The sequence below is a fragment of the Astyanax mexicanus genome, chromosome 4, assembly GCF_023375975.1.
Source record: "Astyanax mexicanus isolate ESR-SI-001 chromosome 4, AstMex3_surface, whole genome shotgun sequence".
Taxonomy (NCBI): domain Eukaryota; kingdom Metazoa; phylum Chordata; class Actinopteri; order Characiformes; family Acestrorhamphidae; genus Astyanax; species Astyanax mexicanus.
In genome coordinates, this window is record NC_064411.1 from 21,535,451 (window position 1) to 21,556,280 (window position 20,830).

Sequence of the window (20,830 nt, forward strand, 5' to 3'; positions counted from 1 at the left end):
ATATTTACTTCTTAGAGGACATGTAATGTGTGTAATGTGTGTGTGTGTGTATGTGTGTATATATTTATATATATATATATATATATATATATATATTTTTTTTATATACACTCTTAATGCCCTTAAGAGTAGTGGAAAAACCCGGTTTCCTTCACCTGATGGTGTACAGCTTATTTTTCTTTAAGGAGACATTAAAATTATAATTGTTCCAGGTTTCTACAATAAATAGTTAATTGAACAAAAAACCTTTGTTGTAATTTCTTTAAGGGTCAGTTTAATAATATATGTAACAAACTGTGAAACCGTGATAACCGTGATACCGCGGTATTTTCTGAGACGGTTATCAAAATGAAAATCTCATACCGTTGCAACCCTAATGTTAAAACATGTCTGAAAATACGGCGATATTTGATAAAGGGGGCGCCGATAGTCTGTTTGCATACACCTCAAAAAGTATGTAGTTGCACCCCTGCTTCCCGCGAGACAGTTTTAAGCCTGACGAGAAATATCAAGTTTTAATCTCGTGAGATCTCGTGCCTCGTCACACCCCTAGTGTATTTATTTACTACAGCATGTGATAGAGAACAGTTTTTGAAAAGCTCGTTCATTTTCCTTACAGAGAAAAAAACCCTTAGACCTCGAAGCCATACGAGGACTACAGAATGACACACGACTTCAGTGGACGGTACTGCAGCTTTGTTGAGGGGCAGACGCTGTCATGGACAAGACGAGACAAGACAAGATGAGACGAGACAAGTAACTACAAGAAGCAAAAGACCAAAAAACTGAAATGTTAATTACACCACCAAACTCGACTCCAACTTCCACCATAATCTGACCACACAAACCAAACACACAAAAAATCATCAGACTCCTCTTCACCTTTCTTCATTTATTTAGCTTTATTAATATGAACCAATTTTACAATAAAATAAAAGATTAATTAACAATAATAACAGTAGTGAATAAAGATAACAGTAATTAAAATAAAAGTTCTGGAAAAAATGACAAAATCATCTATATAAAATATTTACATATACACACTATTATTATATTTATACACACATTTTCCCTTCTACACACACACACACACACACACACACACACATCGAATCTCTGTTACACACAGAGTTATTCTATCTTACACAGACGCACTGAGGAGCCAGAACCAACCCAAAACCCTGCATAGAGGGGCTGAGTGAAGGTGGTGTAGAATGTGTGTAAGTGTGTGAGAGTGTGTGAGGGTGTGTGTGAGGGTGAGTGTGTATCAGAGGAGACTCTGTAGAAGGACAGAGTGCCGGAGGGACAGTCCACATACACTCCTACTCTCCTACAGCCGGAGGGAGGAGTGGAGAGATCAGTGCTGTTATTATTGTGAAGAACAGAGTATCTGTTATCAGAGCAGAACAGACTCCAGGAGTTTATATTCAGTCCAAACCCACAGTCTAATACTGATCCTTTCCTGCTGATGGTTTTATAACTCAGAGCTACTTCAGCTCCTCCTCCGCTCCACTCAGCCTCCCAGTAACAGCGTCCAGTAACACCAGTAACTCTCTCTCTACTCAGAACCTGCTCCCACCCATCAAATCTCTCTGGATGATCAGGATACGACTGCAGCTCCTCTCTAAACTCCACCCTCCTGTTCTCCTCACTCAGAGAGAGATAACACTGCACTGTGTTCAGATCCAGAGTGAAATCACAGAACCCTGAACACAAGAACACACACAGAGTGTATTTAGTGTGTGTGTAGTGATATATTTAGTGTGTGTGTAGTGTTATATTTAGTGTGTGTATTGTTTGTATGTAGTGTGTGTGTGTGTGTGTGTGTGTGTGTGTAGTGTGTGTGTGTGTCTGTGTAGTGTGTGTGTGTGTGTAGTGTTTGTATGTAGTGTATGTGTGTGTGTATTCTTTGTATGTAGTGTATGTGTGTGTGTGTGTGTGTAGTGTGTGTATGCGAGTGTGTGTGTAACTTACATTTTTTTAATCCAGGTTTGATTCTGATCTTCCCTCCATGTTCCACTCTAAACACACACACACACACACACACACACAGATCAGCACAGTGTGAGATTTTTAGAAACTGATTTATAAAGAAATACTTTGTAGAAAACGAGCGAACATTTGAGAGAGCGGAAATTAGTGACCTCATGTGGTAAAGTACGGAACTGCAATGCACACTGCATAAAATCAGATTAAAAATGGAAGATTAAGGAAGATTAACTCTTACTTCTCTAAATATATCTTTGTCTGATCGTATAAAGTTTTAATACTTACCGTATCTTATTCTGTTTTATATGCACGATATGTAGTATTATTTTTATTAGAGCTTTTATTCAGAAATGGAGAAAACACGGCACAGTAGTTAAAGTTCCCAGGAGTGACTGAGCTACAGAAATTACTCCAAAAGGGCATGAACAACTCATCCAGGAAGAACCCAGAACAACATTTAAAGAACTGCAGGATCTCACTCGTCTCAGTTAAGATCAGTGTTAATGATTCAATAATAAGAAAGAAACTGGGTGAAAATGATCTCCTAGATAAGATAAAATGGTTTCTTGTGGGCTTGCAGAAAAGGGTTAAACTTTACTAAAGTATGTTTTTTTGCATTCATATTCATACCCGAGTGTACTCCTGTCACAACAACTGTTTTTATTGGACCATACATTTTTCATGGAATTATTGTGCAAAAAGTTTTTTATCATGATTTCAAAATAATTTTATGCCACTGGTCATTAGAAAACTTCAAAAATTTAAAATGTAACAAAGGCAACATTTTAAAATAAAGCCAACAAACCAACTCAATCACGTTAATCGGATCTCTTTAGAAATTAAGGGCTCTATTTTAGTGATCCGTAGGTGAGCTGTCAGCCGAGCATCATGCAACTTGATTTAGGGTGTGTCACTGTGTCTTTACGATAGGAAAAGTTGCTCAAAAGAGGCTCAAAATGTGCAAAAAGCATGTATCATGAAATAAACCAGTCACCATGTCATTTGCCATTCCCTTTAAGAGCCAGGTGCGGTCTGACTTTGGCGTATTGCTATTTAAATGGCACAGCTACCTGGAATTGACCAATGTTTTTCATCGGCGTAGATATATTCAAAATCACCGTTGCTGTTTAAACAAGACAGGTGAAGAGCATGAAAATACACTGTTGGTGGGAGTAAGATAGCAATAAGCATCAAGACCACCTTGCACAGGGTGTAGGTTAGTGTTCAGAAAGGATTCTGGTTTTGCAGTCACTGATTATTTTTACCATAAAGACATGGGCTGGTTGCTGGGGTGCTTGACTCTCAGTGTGTATAAAGTTAGTGGGGATCACTTTTTATCTTGTAACTTTTATCCTGAATCGATGCTCAGGGCAGCTCTCCATCACTGAAGTTTTCCACCTGTTCTGGAGTGAAAACTAAACCTTGGTTCTTTTTACCAACAGAAAGATGAGCCAAAACAGAATTACAGCAAAGTACTTGTTATTCAGTGCAGATAGCTTGGGCATAACAAATTAACAGTGGCTGTGTAAACAAAAATAAGACAGAATGACAGAATGAAGGTTACATGCTGCTCCACCATGTTTACCTGGTGACTACAACTAGATTTACAATGTTAAAATGTACAACATGTACAACAATATTTATCTTAGAATAAGTTGATAATATAATTATTAGTTCAGACCTACCCGAGTTTCTCCAGTTTGCAGTGTGGATCCTCCAGTCTGTCAGAAAGCAGCTTCACTCCTGACTCTCCTGGGTGGTTGTAGGTCAGATCCAGCTCTTTCAAGTGGGAGGGGTTTAAAATTAGAGCTGAAGCCAGAGAACAACAGCCTTTATCTGTGATCATACAACCAGATAATCTGCAGACAGAGCAAGAGAATGTGTGAGTGAGTGACAGAAAACAAGAAAGAAAGAAAGACAACATAGCAGACTGAGGAAGATAATGCACTTTGATATTAGTCTCTTTTTTTTTAAATAACACTACAAAATCTGAAAAAAATATCTATAGAAAACTAAAGTTTCTTAACACAGTTGACACAGATTAACATGAAACCCAAACCTCAACAGTAAGCATCTCTGTGAATACGGCATTAGCATTGATGTGGACCAAAGAATTGAGTTCATATTAACTTTTTCTAAAATTGTTTTTGCTTGTGCATCACAATTTTGTAATCAATGTGTGATGTATCTCAAATGTTCATTCAAGTTGGACATTCTTAAGACGATTGCAGAAGACTCGTATTTGTTTGTTTGGTATACTCTGACTTTTGTTAAACACTTTTTCTTGTTTGATTTGTTATCATCGTAAACACCTGAATATTTACACATTTATACATGTAGAATTTCTAGTGGTGTCAATCAATTAAAAAATGCAATCCAATTAAACCTACCAAAATTCTGTGATTAATTGCACTTGTTTTTCGTAAGACTGAAATTTTTATAGTGGATATTTTATGGAGTGAATTTTGTGCCAAAAGTTTATGTTGTGCAACAAACTTTATGTTGATGGACAGCTATATTGTGACAAAAACATAACTCCCTGGCTGTTCTAAATTTCTTTAACTGTAACTAAATAGCACTCTCTCTCTCTCTCTCTCCCCCTGAGCGCTTTCATTTGTGCACTCTCTGTCTCTCTCTCATGCGCGTTGCGCTCTCGTTGCACGATCTCTAACATATAGGTCAATACTCAAATAACCTCATAAAATTGATCCGTAATGTATATTGTGGCGTGAGGCGGGGGAATCGGGGGTCCGTCCCACGCAGCAACGCTCAGCCCTGTCTGTCCCAGCTGGTCTGCATCAGGACTGATTAAACAGCCAGCTGGGACTGGCATATAAACTGAGCCTCAGCCCTCACTCAGAGAGTATTTTCACTGGAGAGCTGAGGGCTGAGGCTGCACGGACTTATATTTAAAATTTAAAAGAAACTACTGAACTCTAAAACCCCACTGGGCTGAGTTATGTTGTTTTGAGTTTATTCTGGGTGTGGTGGAGGACCTTTAAACCAATAAAACGTATGATCTCTCTGTGCTTCCTCCTTCCGGGTCACAGTGATCACGCCCCTAACCCCAGGGTCGAATCACAATATATATATTTCCCCTAAACTTTCCTTTCTCTCTCGTTCTTTCTCTTTCTTCCACTCCCACTTACTCGGGTCATTCTCACAAAATCCTGATTCAGAGGACATCCAGTATGAAAATTTGCAAAATGCATTTAACAACAAATTTCCTTTTGAGGATTTAAGATTAAGGTCTAAACTTACTATGAACATTATTTTTAGAACATTTGTTCCATTTTATTGCATATTTTATTAGCATTTTATAGATGAAGTCCACAAAAATGTATCATTACCGCAATGTGATATGACATCTAATATATGATAAAAATGCAATTTTTTATCAAAGTTAAGCAGTTCAGTTCATTTACAGTTAAGCAAGGGTTTAAGACTTATTAGCTTACACTTACACACAATGCTACATTATGAAAAGAATGTTTATTTTCAAGAACATTTCATATTATTTAAGACAATTTACAATGCAAACATTTGCATATCAAAAGAATCTTTCATGTAGACTACAGCACCTTCATTAATAAAACAGCTCATTTAACTATTGGAAACCATTCAACAAATGTCAAAGAAAGACCTCTCAGAAACTCTGAAATCGTGTCTATCCTTATGCACCATCCAGCATTGTATGCCTACTAAGACCAAACTTTTTATTTTTAGTCATTTACGTAGTTTTTTTTGTGTTTTGCCCATGTCAGGCATATGTCAGTTCTGTAATATCTGGCTGACTTTTTTCCTCCATTGCCTTTTCTTTTTGTCATGGTACTTTTTGGTCAGATCACGTCTTGTCTTTAATTTCCCACTGGAAATGGCAAATATAAAATTATGATATCCATTTCAGTTTTTGCTAAATTCCTTAGAATGGACTGTACACAAATAATATCATGTGAAAGTAACTCCAACTGGAACAACTGTCTGTGTCATTGAGTATGTGTGTTTGTTTTTCTAAATGTTGTAATTCTTGCTGTAAATGTTCTCCCTAAACTTTGACAGCCTTGCTTTTGCTGCTGCCTTTCTTTTCTCAATAGCTACCTGCCTGTAAACAAATACACATCGCATATTACAAAAAATATATATCAAAGATGGAAAAAAGCTCTGTAGTTATGTGGTCTAACATCTAATTCTGTGTACGAAATTAGATTTAGTGTCAGGCCAGATAAGACGGAACATTAGTGACCTCTACTGGTGGTTTGCAATAGCTAAGTTAGAATGGTCTACTGGAGAAAATGTTCAGGGTAATGCTCAAGTTATGACAATCAGGAAGTAAAAAGGCATCTGTATTATGCTTCCTAATTAAATTCTCATTACCGAAACAGTGCATCTCATCACTGCAACAGGTATTGAAATGTAGCGGTAAGTGGGAATTCAGTTGCGGAGGATGAGTGACTTTAAACTTTTATGCTGACTGTAAAGGCACCATGAGGGCTAGATAAATGTTCACATACAGTGTCCATTAAGACCTTAATATACTATATTATAATCAAAAATACAGACTGTAACTTCAAACTGTAGGCTCAAAACTTATATCGATATATCGGTAATGACAATGAAAATGTCGTGCAGACAAGTTGATGAGCAATCTTTTAACTTTTATCCAGAAACATATGAGAAGAACTGCTTACATGGTAGCCATCTTGAGTGTCATGGCCAATGTCTTCCCTAATGTTGAAAATGCCTTGAAAATTTAAGTTATTTGTGGATTTAAACAATGATTGAAAATTGTTGCGGAGGATGAGAAAATTAGTGTTGGACACATTCCTTTTCTTTATTAATTTTATTGTTTTTACTTTTCAATGTAATTTTGTTTATGTCTATTTACTAAAAGTGTTTGTAGTATGAAATGCATTTAAGTTTTTTTTGTTTTTTAATGTTTAAATATTACAATTACCAAACAGTGTACCGAAATTCTGATACAGACATGTTGCGGAAATGAGAATTTTACTCTAAAATGTAAAAAATTACAAAAATTATATTTATAATGTTAATTTTTAAACATGTGCAAGATAGACCAAAGGACGTTGTTTATGATTCTATATTTTTTATTTTGTTAATATTTACTTGTTTATTAAAATTCTTCATGCCACCTCATCCATCCATCCATCCATTACGCGCAAATACACACGCACCCGCAAATATAATAATGCACGCACATTAATCCCATATTCACAAAATCCCATAAAAATCACAAGGAACCACTTAGCAATAACTTAATGCATGCAACGTCTCAATGTCATAACACGTATGTCACACCAAATCCAACACTTTTTATCTTATGTTATGTCTCTTCTACTTTGTTTGCATTTAATCACTCCTTTCTTTACTCTCTCTTTGCACCAACCTCTATTTTATTACTACTATATATCCCAGATCCGAAAAATGCATTTTTGTTTACACTCCATCCCACACAGACCAGAAAATATCCTCAAACATCTGCTCACTCATATCATATCACTGATAAACATTATTAATCCGTACATCACAACATGTCTTCACTTAAATTTATAACCTAGAACATTTGTGGTATTGGGACACAGATTAAGCAAGCCAAGGTACTAAACCATCTCACTTCACTAAAGGCAGACATTTGTTTACTACAAGAAACACATCTATCAGAAACAAATCATCATAAGCTCAGATCACCACAATTCACCCATATATTCTCAGCCTACTATAACTCCAAACAAAGAGGAGTATCAATACTAATAAACAAAAAAATCCCCTTCACACATAACACCACTATATCAGACACAGGTAGATACATCATAATTAACATCAACATCAGCAACACACCCTTAACAATAGCAAGTTTGTATGGCCCCAACATTTATAACCCATCCTTCTTTCATGAGTTTTTCAACCATATAAACAATATATCAGATTCCACCATTATAATTGGAGGAGACTTTAATTCAATCATTGACCCATGTATAGACAGATTAACTATGGCACACAATACACGTTACTGGCATTCAACAGATATCATTAAACAATACATGACAGACTTAGGGCTCAGCGATGGTTGGCACCTCAAAAACCCAAACACTAAATAATTTTCTTTCTATTCTCCAGCCTACCACTCATATTCTCACATTGACTATTTTTTAACCAGCAATTCTATTATAGCTAATATATCAGAAATTTAATATCACCCTCATCACAAAGATTATGAGGAGTATGAAAAGCTTCGGGAGCCTGCTGCCCAGCCTAAACCATCTAAGGTAACGTTACCCAAAACACAAACTGAGCAAACTTTTGCGGAGTCACTCACCAGAAAAATGCCCTACGACAAAAAAGGCAGCAGATGGCAAGAGAAAACAAATGCAGTCACAAATTACATCGCTAAAGACATGATTCCCGTTCAAGTTGAGAGAGATGGCTTCAAACAACTATTAAACACTCTGCACCCAAGATATAAACTGTCACACTGCTCTGCATAAGCTGTATGAATCATGTCGCCAAACTCTGGAGCATAAGCTAAAAGACGTTGCACATTTTGCAACCATGGCAGATGTATGGTCAAGCAGAACATCAGAGCCATACCTCTGTGGCCGCGCATTTTATTGACGAATCTTGGCAACTGAAAAGCTACTGTTTGCAAACATCATGCTTTCCAGAAGATCACACAGGCGAGTTTATTGCCCAAGGTCTGAAAGATGCACTGGCGTCTTGGTCGCTGCAAGAAGACCAAATGGTGTGTACAACAACAGATAGTGGGGCTAATGTTGTCAGTGCACTACGGATAAACAAATGGAAGTGGCTTCCTTGCTTTGGACACAGACTTCATATTGCTATTGGTGAGTAACTAACACAATGCAACCAAAGTTATACTTACAAGTAATATATGATTTACTACAGTATGTCATGCCTGACTTAACAGGCAAAAAGGAAATAAGAGACACTGCTGGGATGTAAAAACGAAGCAGTAGAATTTAATTAAAAATAAACAACAAAACTACAATAATAAAGTTGAATAGAGCAACACACTAAAGTTGGGCAAAATAGGAAACAAATATAAAAACTGACAAAGCAAACTGGACTGGGCCAAAAGAAACAGGGACTAAAGAAACAAGGAATAAGTGAAACTGCCAAAACAATATAACCAGGAAGTAGTATGGGGAATGGGGAAAAACAACGGGAGCACTAGACTAGAAAATGGCAAACAGAAAACTGCTAAGCAGAGCTTAGGAAAACAGCTAGACTAAAAAGTAATCTGGGCAAACAAACACAATAAATTAAACAGGGATACTTAAGCAGGGAGGAGTCCAGGGAAACACCAGGAACTAGGGCGAAACAGGCTTGGGAATAAGAACGCTTTGTAGAGATGCAAACAGGCTGGAACCACAAGGAAACACAGACCATGTGAGCGACCAATACTCGGTGACAGCAGAGAGAAACAGCGTGCTTTTAAGCAACTCTGCCCAGGTGAATCTGATCTCTAAATCAGGGCTGGATGGCTGCGTGTGCCTGCCCTGATTAGAGGAAGTCCTTATTTGGGCATGGAATGCTTCTCAGAGTGTGTGTGTGCCTGCTCTAATTAGGGGAATGTCCTTATTTGGGCACAGAGTGCTTGGCTTGGCTGGACGGGCCTGACACAGTAGTGTAACTAAACATGAAAAGATTCAGAAGGTACATAAACATAAAGCAAAGTTGTTTTTGTATGCAAATGAAAATATTTTAAATATTACACATATTCAAAATATAAGGTAATATGTAATAGGTTTCAATGTTATACTTGCATATTTTGAATTTAGTACAGTAAAATTTTTTTCTGTATATATTTCATTTTTTAGAAAGGAGTATATGGGATCCTAGAATAGACAGAGCCATTGGGATTTGCAAGAAGGTGGTTGGAGCCTTTTCCAATAGCTGGAAAAAGAAGAAAGCACTTGCCGATGCACAAGAGCAGCTGAAGCTTTCGGAGCATAAACTCATCACAGAGTCACCAACAAGATGGGGCTCAAGACAGCGCATGATAGAAAGATTCCTTGAACAAGAAAAGGCCATTCGTCATGTGTTGGCTGGAGACAAAAAACAAAGGCACCTTGTCCCTACATGGCAGGATGTTGAGGTGCTTGAGGCAGTCAGCAAAGCACTTGGGCCTCTTCTAGAGTTCACAGATGCTCTTTCAGGTGAGAAACTTGTAACAGTTTCTTACCTTAAACCTGTCCTTGCCTTGTTTAACACTGAAGTCCTGGTGGTGAAATCTGATGACACAGACCTAACCAAAAAAATCAAACAAACCATCCTCGAGTACCTGAACACAAACTACACAGAGGACTGTGTGGATGAACCTTTGAGTCTGGCTTCAACACTTGACCCCCGGTTCAAAAATCGCTTCAATGATGATGACAAAATCAAAGCCATTGCGACAACAGCTACAGCAGAACTTTTGGCTATGGAAACAGCAGAAGACAGCCATACTGCAGTTCCCTCAACAGCTTCAGCTCAGGCACCAGCTGCAGAAGCTGGAGCAGATGATGACACAGGAGTGCCAGCGAAAAAGACAAAAAAGTCTTTTGGCAGTTATTTCAAGAAAACAAAGGAATCCAAAGAAGGTGAGTCTCTGGACACCATGATTGAAAAGGAAATGAAGAGCTACTTGATGATACCTGAAGTGGACAGTGATGTAAATCCACTTGACTGGTGGAAAATGCAAGAAGTAAACTTCCCCAGACTGGGTAAACTTGCAAAAAAGTACCTGTGCATCCCTGCCTCAAGCAGTCCTTCTGAGAGGGTTTTCAGCACTGGAGGAAACATTGTAACTTGTAACCGTGCTGCCCTGAAGCCAGACGCTGTGGACAGGCTGGTGATTTTGTCACACAACTTAAGGTAAATCCTAAGAAGTTCATTTAATGTCACAACTGATGCTGAAAAAGGCTGCTTTTTTCTAAGACCATTTCCTTTTTGTCTGCAAACTGTGGATGTTGTTTGCAACACATATTGTTACCAAGTGTGTGATTGGTTTACAGATGCAAGAAAATGTTACGGTAGTTTATTTTTTTTTATAAATGTGCAATACATATTGTTTACAAGTATGTTACTGGTTTACAAATGCAAGACAATGTCACAGTTGTTTAATTGTTTATGAATGTGCAATACATATTGTTTCTCATTTTATTTGTATGCTGCAGAAATTACCAAACATCAAACACATTGATAAATTTGTTATTTACAATGGACGTTCATTTTAAAGTGTGTTGAAAAAGCTCTTGTTGATTGTTGTTTATCTTTGTGTACATTTTTTCAAAGAAAATCAGGTGTGCCACATGCCTTGCACATATTTGCACTGATATTTACACTGTTAATTTAAATGTTTTTTGTTATTTGTGTGAGGTAAATAAATTGCCTTAAATTGTTTACATTAATATGATGTGTAAGCATTTTTTAATATAATTTTAGTTCAAGCTAGTACAAGCTTTTACAAACACATTTATAAATAATGCAAAATATCGGTTAATATCGGTATCGGCAAAATTACATAAAATATCGATATCGATTTTTTTTCCAATATCGCACACCCCTAGCCCACTCTCTCCTCTACTGTTCTCTATTTTCATAGAACCATTAGCAGCAGCTATACGACAATGCCCAAATATCAAAAGGTATCCATACCCACACTACCAAACACAAAAATCAGCCTTTATGCAGATGATATTCTACTATTTCTACAAAACTCACTCTCCTCAATTTCTCAGACTACACAAATAATTAAAACATTCTCTAAAATCTCAGATTATTCCATTAACTGGTCTAAATCCACCGTTCTACCATTTAACATGAACTTATCAGACACAGCAGTTCAGTCACTCCCTATCCCTATGTGCACTGAACACATCACATACCTGGGCATTAAAGTTTCTGAGCTGTCTGAGCTGCACACACTTCATTTTAGACTACTACTCACAACCATCAACAATGATATCCAACGCTGGATGAACCTACCACTATCCTACCAATATCCACAATCAAAATGACAATATTACCTAAATTAAACTACCTCTTCTCAAGGATTCCCATCCAACCTACACCTACCTGGTTTAAAACCTTCATCATCTCTAAATTCTACTGGAAAAATAAACCACCCAGAATCAAATTAACCACATTACAAAAACAAAGAACTCAGGGAGGCCTAGAAGCTCCAAATTTCCAACAATACCTCTTTGCAAACCAATTAAAGTACATTATTAAATGGATAAAACCAAATTAAACTGATGAAATATGGAGAGAAGTAGAACAAACATAAATTAATGAAATACAAATCTCAGACTTACCATTTATTAGCACAACAATCAATCGCCACCCTTGTTTCAAAAACTCAATGATATCATCGACTCTGACAGCTTGGTGGAAAATGCACAAGAATTTGTATTAGTCTTAATGTTCCTCTGAAGAGGGGGGGTGGTGGCGGGCAAAAAAAAAAAATGTTAGAAAATAAAAAGCAAATATTGTATGTTACAAATTCAAAAGAGAAAAAATATATAGCAAATATATATTTTAAATATACTTGGTTACTTTATTATCCTTTGCAGTTATTTGAAAATTATTTCAGTTTCGATTTTGCCAGTCTTTGCTTTTATTTTTGCGTTTTTGTGAATTTTCTGTGGATTTTTTTTGGATTTTTCTGTTAAAGACTTTTGCTTCTGGAATCTCTCTTGCTTTTGCTTTAGTTTTTTGCTTCTGAGTTTTGGCACACTTTTCACAGGTGGGCGGGGCTAAGAAGAAGGCCCCTTGAATCTCCATTGGTCAGCTGATTCTGGATTGACGGGTTCCCTGAACCCTCATCTGAGACTGACCACGCCCACCCTGCCAGTTTCAAGCGTCCTTCCAAACACGGAGAGCAAACTGTTTTCTGTGCACAGCAGCAGCAGATACTTTTACAATTAAATTTCATACAAACATTCTGTTTAATGTTATATTATTCTCTGTTTCACTCCATTAAAAAGCTCACATTAGCGAGATGTGCTACATATTCATGCACAAAGTATGATAGTTACATAGTCAGTGAGCTACTGAATTAGATAGTTACCTATTCAGTGAACTAATGAGTTACCTAGCCAGTGAGCTAGTGAGTTACCTACTCAGTGAGCTAGTGAGTTAACTAGTTACCTACTTTGTGCATGAAAATTTAGCACACTAATGTGAGCTTTTTAATGGAGTGAAACAGAGAATAATATAACATAATATAACATTAAACAGAACGTTTGTATGAAATTTAATTGTAAACACAATCCGCTGCTGCTGCTGTGCACTAGAAGCTTTTTGCTCTCCGTGTTTGGAAGGACGCTTGAAATTGGCGGGGTGGGCGTGGTCAGTCCAGAACCAGCTGACCAATGGAGATTCAAGGGAACGCCTTCTTCTAAGCCCCGCCCACCTGTGAAAAGTGTGCCAAAACTCAGAAGAAAAAAACTAAAGCAGAAGCAAAGGAGAGATTCCAGAACCAAAAGTCTTTAACAGAAAAATTAAAAAACTCCACAAAAAATTCACAAAAACACAAAATAAAAGCAAAGACTGCCAAAATCCAAACTAATATAAAGTAACCAAGTATATTTAAAAATATATATTTGCTATATATTTTATCTCTTTTGAATTTGCAACATACAATTTTTGCTTTTGATTCCTAACATTTTGATTGCGGATTTTATTTTTTTGTGTAAAACTTTTGGAACAAACGGAGAGACAAAAACAAACAGAGAGCAACAAAGCTCTCTATCCAGGTCTGAGCTGGAAGTCTAAACCGGATTGTTACAGCTGGACACCGCATTAAAGCGTTTCAGTCGTTTAACCAGAAAAGAAATTTGCATGCTGGGTGGAGGAGGGTCAGATTACGGCAGAAGTTGGGGTCAAACTTGGTGCCGAAGTAAAACTTGGGTTAAAAAAATAGTAACGCGTTACTGATTCCAACTTAACAGCGTATGTTAATGATTTAACGCTGACAGCCCAAATAATTTCAAATGAAAAATCACAGAAACACTGACCTGAGAATCTGCAGTTTACATTGTGAATTCTTCAGTCCAGCAGAGAGCAGCTCCACTCCTGAATCCTGCAGGTCGTTGTTACTGAGGTCCAGCTCTTTCAGGGAGGAGTTTTCTAGGTTTAAAACTGATTCCAGATTTTCACACGTCTTTCTTCCTATATTACACAAAGCTAATCTGAAAACGTAAGAATAAACACAAGCATAAATGATTTTACAATGACTTCAATGTTTAAATAACACATTTTAGTGATTTTTTAAATGTAATGTAATATGAAATATAATCAGATTAATCATGATTATAAGAAGATTTGTAATTAACTGCAATTACATTTGTTTTTCATAAGACAAGTTTTTATAGTGGATATTTAAATGTAATAAGAAGAATGAATGTAAGAAATGTAAAATGCAATTATTAATGATGTAATTTTAAAAAACATTATACACTTGTAGGTTTGAGGGGAGATAAAGCTAACGTGAGGCACTGGAATAAAGAATGCATGGTGAATTGGATTGGACTAAGGAAGTGTTTGCTATTGCACACATGCTTACAATAGGGAAAAGACCATTTAAATGGCCTGGTGGAAATATTTACAACCAGTATTCATTAATATGTACACTGTCACTTTAAGAGCTCCTTACACTATATGCACAGCCCTTTTACGTGTGTAGCTATTCTGAGAGCATAGAGAACTAGAGTGTGTGTTGTGCTTTACCACAGAGAATGCTGGACCTAGCTTCTTCCTTTTATTCAGTTATTTTTTCTGCAAGTAACAACATATATGTGGTGCTTTTGTGCTCATGTATGAACTATGTTGTATTTTTTATGCGGACATTTTATATTTTCCCTAAAACGTTCAGTGAAGAGACATGTTTGGGCATCGATCATACATGCATACATACATACATAAGAGTTAAAAGAAAAAGGAAATGTGCATAAAATAGTACAGTTACTCTTTTTGGTATTTAGTCTGTAGATGCAGTACCATGACAAATTAAAGGGCATGGAAAAGTCTGCACAGGGAGAGATGTTTTGGGCTCCTCCCCTTTGCCAACCTGGAAAGAACATCCTGCTCAGACTAACCTTGCACACCCTTCTGTTATTTAGTTTATTTAGTTAATTGTGTTTTTATTTGTTGTCTTGTTTGTTATTTTGGTCTGTGATAACCTGAAACACTGACCTGAGAATCTGCAGTTTACATTGTGAACTCTTCAGTCCAGCAGAGAGCAGCTCCACTCCTGAATCCTGCAGGTCGTTGTTACTGAGGTCCAGCTCTTTCAGGGGGGAGTTTTCCACGTTTAAAACTGATTCCAGATTTTTACACGTCTTTCCTCCAAGATTACATGAAGCTAGTCTAAAAAACAAGAATAAACAAATGATTTTACAATGAACCCAAAGAAGAATATTTGAATGGATTGACAAAGAATAGAAAACAGAGTTAAAGTGAGAAATTTATTGTCTATCTAAAGAGTTGGTGTTTCTTTATACTGAAATAGTTAACATGCAGATTTCTACAGTTCACCAAAAGCTCTGTTAAAACAGAAAATAAATTTAACAAAACAGAGAACAGGCAAGGCTTTTTGAAGTATGTGAATTTATTCTATGTTCCCAGTTAAACTCTGGAAAAACATTACACCTTCTCCCACATACATATGTTAGAAATAAATACAGACACTTAAAATGTATGTTCTATATGAAATTGTTATGTTGTATTGCTAATCATCATTTCTCCAAAGTATATTGAGATATGATTTTTTCTGTCAAATCACACAGTGCTACTATCTATCTATCTATCTATCTATCTATCTATCTATCTATCTGCAAGAGATGTGCATTTATTTTAATAAAAACATATAACTTGCCCAAAACCTTTTTTGATTGTAGGTAATCAGTCTAAGACAGAAACTTCACGTACTGTTTACATTAAAATGATGGTTTAATTAATATTACACCCAATAAATAATTTATTCTTATATGTAAATAATGTGAATCCACCACTGATTGAATGGAAACTGATTCTACACATCAGCAGTTAATTAAAAACTGTGTGAAGGCCTGAATAATAATACTCACACAGCTCTTCTGGATATTCTAACTACTGGCAGCAGCCTCAGAAGACACTCCTCTGATGGATCATATTTACTGAGGTTAAACTCCTCCAGGTCTTTTTCTGAGTTCACCAAAACAAACGCCAGAGCTGACCACTGAGCAGGAGAGAGCCTGGCCTGTTGAAGACAACGCTCTCCACCTCCACTCAGGTATTTCTGCACTTCCTGCACCAGAGAATGATCATTCAGTTCATTCAGGCAGTGGAACAGATTGATGGATTTCTCTGGAGATGAGTTCTCCTTAATCTTCTTCTTGATGTATTTGACGATTTCCTCATTGCTGTGAGAGATCCTCTCTGTCTGTGTCAGTACGACTCGTAACAGATTCTGATTAGACTTCAGTGAGAGACCCAGGAGGAAACGAAGGAACAGGTCCAGGTGTCCACTCTCACTCTGTAAGGCTCTGTCTATGGCACTGCTGAGGAAGTCAGTCATCTTTGACTTGCTGAAGAGATCAGATAGTTCAGTGTTTTGGTTTTTAGTGGTTTGCTGATTCAGAACACTTCTGTCAATGAAGCAGATGAATGCATATGAAGCAGCAAGAAACTCCTGAACGCTCAGATGTACAAAGCTGAAGACCTTCCCCAGGTGCAGCTCATGTTCCTCCCTGAAGATCTGGGTACACACTCCTGAGTACACTGACACTTCTCTAAAATCGATGCCACTCTCTCTTAGATCTTCCTCATAGAAGATCAGGTTTCCTTTCTCCAGCTGCTGGAACGCCAGTTTCCCCAGAGCCAGGATACTTGTTCTAGTCTGCTGAGGATCAATGTCACTTTTCCCACTGTACTTCTGGCTCTTGTGTTTGATCTGAAAGATCAGGAAGTGTGTGAACATCTGCGTCAGGGTTTTGGGAATTTCTCCACTCTCAGCTTCACTCAGCATTCTCTCTAGAACAGTGGCTGTAATCCAGCAGAAGACCGGTATGTGGCACATGATGTAGAGGCTTCTTGAAGACCTGATGTGTGTGAAGACTTTGTTGGCCAGGTCCTTATCACTGATCCTCTTACTGAAGTACTCCTGTTTCTGAGGGTCACTGAAACCCCGCACTTCTGTTACCTGATCAACACACTCTGGAGGGATCTGATTGGCCGCTGCTGGTCGAGAGGTGATCCAGAGAAGAGCAGAGGGAAGCAGATTCCCCTTGATGAGGTTTGTCAGCAGGACATCCACTGAGGTTTGCTCTTCTATATTCACCAAGTTCTTATTGTTCTGGAAATTCAGAGGCAGTCGACACTCATCCAGACCATCAAAAATGAACATGATCTTGTAGCTCTTATAATGTCTTGGTTTTAAATCTTGTGTTTCTGGGAAAAAGCTCTGAAGAAGATTTACCAGACTGAGCTTATTCTCCTTCATCAGATTCAGCTCTCTAAAAGGAAGTGGAAATATGAAGAGAATGTCCTGGTTTACTTTTCCTTCAGCCCAGTCCAGAATGAACTTCTGCACAGAGACTGTTTTTCCAATTCCAGCAACTCCTTTAGTCAGTACAGTTCTGATGGGTCGTTTCTGTTCTTGTAATGGTTTAAAGATGTCGTTGCATTTGATTGGTCTTTGCTCTGTTTTCCTTTTCCTGGATGCAGCTTCAATCTGTTTCACCTCATGTTCCTGATTGACATCTCCTCCACCCCCCTCTGTGATGTAGAGCTCAGTGTAGATCTCATTCAGAAGTGCTGACTTTACATGGCCTGAAATTCCTTCATTAAGTATCTGATATTTATCTCTCAGCTTGGATTTGAGCTTTTGTTGACATGCTGGGGCCAATTCTGATAACAGAGGAAGAGAATAAGGAAAATATAATTAGCTGTGATCTTCATGAAAGACCCCTGTGTAGAACGACTTTGATACAGTAGATAATTGTTAGGTTTAAGGATACATTTGATGCTGTGAGACAATATCTTATAATTACAAAATCCAGTTAACTATTGCTTATTATTCTAATTTGAAAAGCAGAACACCTCTCAGGAAATAAATTAGCACTAGCTGTGCCCCATTCTCATGACTCAGAACTCTTACTGCTCTCTAGTGTGTTGGCGAGGTTTGTCTGATTCATGTTCCTCAGGATGTGCAGTGTGACCTTAAGCACCCCCTCCTTCTGATCATCCTCCACCTCTCCCTCAGAGCATGCTGGGTAATCTGAACTCAGGAGCTTCTTGAATGTGTTCAGCTCGTTCTTCACTAGAGAGATAAACTTCTCCTGCAGCTTCTGAATAAGAACAAACATCAGAGAATCGGTAAAGCTGTTACAGTACAGAGAGAGAGATGATGACACTGATCTGAGGAGGAAAGGAGTTATGGATGCTTTGGTGTATAAAAGGATTTAAACATCATGTTACTGACTACCATCTTATTGCATTAATATTAACATTGTTACTGTTATAATACTCTAGAAAACTCTATAAAATTGAGGATGAATAATTTACAGTTGCAAGAACAGGTATGTGAACCCCTTGGAATTATTTGGATTTCTGCATGAATTGGTCATTAAATGTGTTCAGATCTTCATCTGTCACAACAATAGACAAACACAGTCTAATACATACAAAATATATATGTTTGCATGGTTTTATTGAACACAACATGTTAACATTCACAGTTCAGTTGGGAAAAGCATGTGAACCCCTAGGCTAATGACTTTTTTAAGAGCTAATTGGAGCCAGGAGTCAGCCAACCTGGAGTCCAATTAATGTGATGAGATTGGATGTGTTGGTTAAAGCTGCCCTGCCCTATAAAAACACACACCAGTTTTAGTTTGCTGTTCTTAAGTAGCATTGCCTGATCTGAATCATGCCTCGCACAAAAGATCTCTTAGAAGACCTACATTCAAGAATTGTTGACTTGCATGAAGCTGGAATGGGTTACAAAAGTATCTCTAAAGCCTGATGTTCATGTGTCCATGGTAAGACAAAGAGTCTACAAATGAAGAAAGTTCAGCACTACTGCTGCGACCGATGTGGTTGTCCTGTAAAGATGACTGCAAGAGCACAGCGCAGAATGATCAAAGAGGTGAGGAAAAATCCTAGAGTGTCAGCTGAAGACTGAATACAGAAATCTCTTGCACATGGCTAACATTTTTGTTGACAAATCTACAATAAGGAAAACATTAAATAAGAATGGAGTTCATGGGAGGACACCACAGAGGAAACCAGTGCTGTCCAAAACAAATTGATGTTTTGATGTTTAAAGCACCTGGATGTTCCACAGCACTACTGACTAAATATACTGTGGACAGATGAAACCAAAATTAATTTGTTGTTTGGAAGGAACACACAATGCTACATATGGAGAAAAAAGGCACAGCACACCATCATCAAAACCTCATCCCAACTGTGAAACATGGTGGAGGGGGCATCATGGTTTGGGGCTGCTTTGCTGCCTCAGGGCCTGGACGGATTGCCGTCATAAATGGAAAACAGAATTCCCAAGTTTACCAAGACATTTTGCAGGAAAACTTAAGACCATCTGTCCTCCAACTGAAGCTCAACAGAGGAGGGATGATGCAACAAAATAACAACCCAAAACAAAGAAGTGAATCAACAACCGAACGACTTCAACAGAAGAAAAAGAGTCCCGACCTCCTGAACCCAATTGAGATGCTGTGGCATCATGACCTCAAGAGAGCGATTCACACCAGATATCCCAAGATTATTGCTGAACTGAAACAGTTTAGTGAAGAGTTATGATCCAAAATTCCTCCCGATCGTTCTGCAGGTCTGATCTGCAGCTACAGGAAACGTTTGGTTGAGTTTTTTTGCTGCCAAAGGAGGATCAACCAGTTATTAAATGCAAAAATGCACATACTTGTTCCACCCTGTACTGTGAATATTAACATTTTGTGTTCAATAAAAACATGCAAACATATAATTTTTTGTGTGGTTTTACTTTAAGCAGACTATGTTTGTCTTTTGTTGTGATTTTATGACCAATTTATGCAGAAATCCAAGTAATCCCAAAGGGTTCACATACTTTTTCTTGCAACTGTATTATTAGTATCAAAACTGAAGTGAAATTAAACTTATATATATAAAAGAAATCAGAGAGCTTTACATCATATATATGATTCATGACTAACCTTGAATATGTGGTCCAGTTTTTCTCTGGAATAGTTGTTTTTCTTGTTACTATGGATGAACAGAAAATCCACACTGTAATCCACATGAATAAATCAGCTGATCCAAAAAGCTTCTGTTTTAATAAAATTATTAATAAAATAAAGAATATCAGCAAATAACAGATACAAATAAATACTGATTTGTAATTAAAGCCTGCATTAAATCAATTATTTTCTACATGCATCAGGATAGTGTCGTAGAAGAGCTAGGGAACCTAAATTCAATTCCCAGCAACTAATAGGGGTATTTATACTCAAAAGTTCAGGTGAGCAATCAGTATCTGGGTGAACCGGAATGCCGTTCATCAGTCCAGAGCAGATTGACAGCGTCAGGACTGACAAAATGTTTCTTAAAGGTTAAAACAGAGCTTTAACTTCTAAAAATAAATAGAAATATAATAGTAAATAAAGATTTTTGTCCTTCTCTTTTTCTGAAGTTTTGATGTACGTCAAAGAACCTGTTGTTTTGAACCACAGTGTCAATGCTTAATTTGTTCTAAAATTAACAGTTTTTCAAAATGAATAAATGATGATCAGTGCCAATCAGCAACAATGTGAATGTAATTAGAAAGAAAACAGCTAAA

The 20,830-nt window shown here is 37.3% G+C and overlaps 1 protein-coding gene across 14 annotated transcripts in view; it reads right to left on the reverse strand.

Moving 5' to 3' along the window:
- Positions 1-1,039: 1,039 nt before the first annotated feature.
- LOC111196704 (NLR family CARD domain-containing protein 3-like) overlaps positions 1,040-20,830 on the reverse strand; it is a 124,074-nt gene continuing 104,283 nt past the window's right edge. For 11 of the 14 annotated variants that reach the window (XM_049477092.1, XM_049477090.1, XM_049477091.1 and 8 more), the window contains exons 5-12: positions 20,208-20,256; positions 18,152-18,341; positions 16,101-17,901; positions 15,208-15,381; positions 14,031-14,204; positions 3,675-3,848; positions 1,975-2,021; positions 1,042-1,706 (exon numbers count right to left, since the gene is read on the reverse strand). In XM_049477092.1, the coding sequence (XP_049333049.1) occupies positions 1,132-1,706; positions 1,975-2,021; positions 3,675-3,848; positions 14,031-14,204; positions 15,208-15,381; positions 16,101-17,901; positions 18,152-18,341; positions 20,208-20,256 (3,184 nt within the window). In that variant the 3' untranslated portion in view covers positions 1,042-1,131. Of the gene's footprint in view, positions 1,707-1,974; positions 2,022-3,674; positions 3,849-14,030; positions 14,205-15,207; positions 15,382-16,100; positions 17,902-18,151; positions 18,342-20,207; positions 20,257-20,830 lie in introns of all 14 variants that reach the window. The other 3 variants (XM_049477101.1, XM_049477100.1, XM_049477099.1) reach the window with 3 other exon arrangements.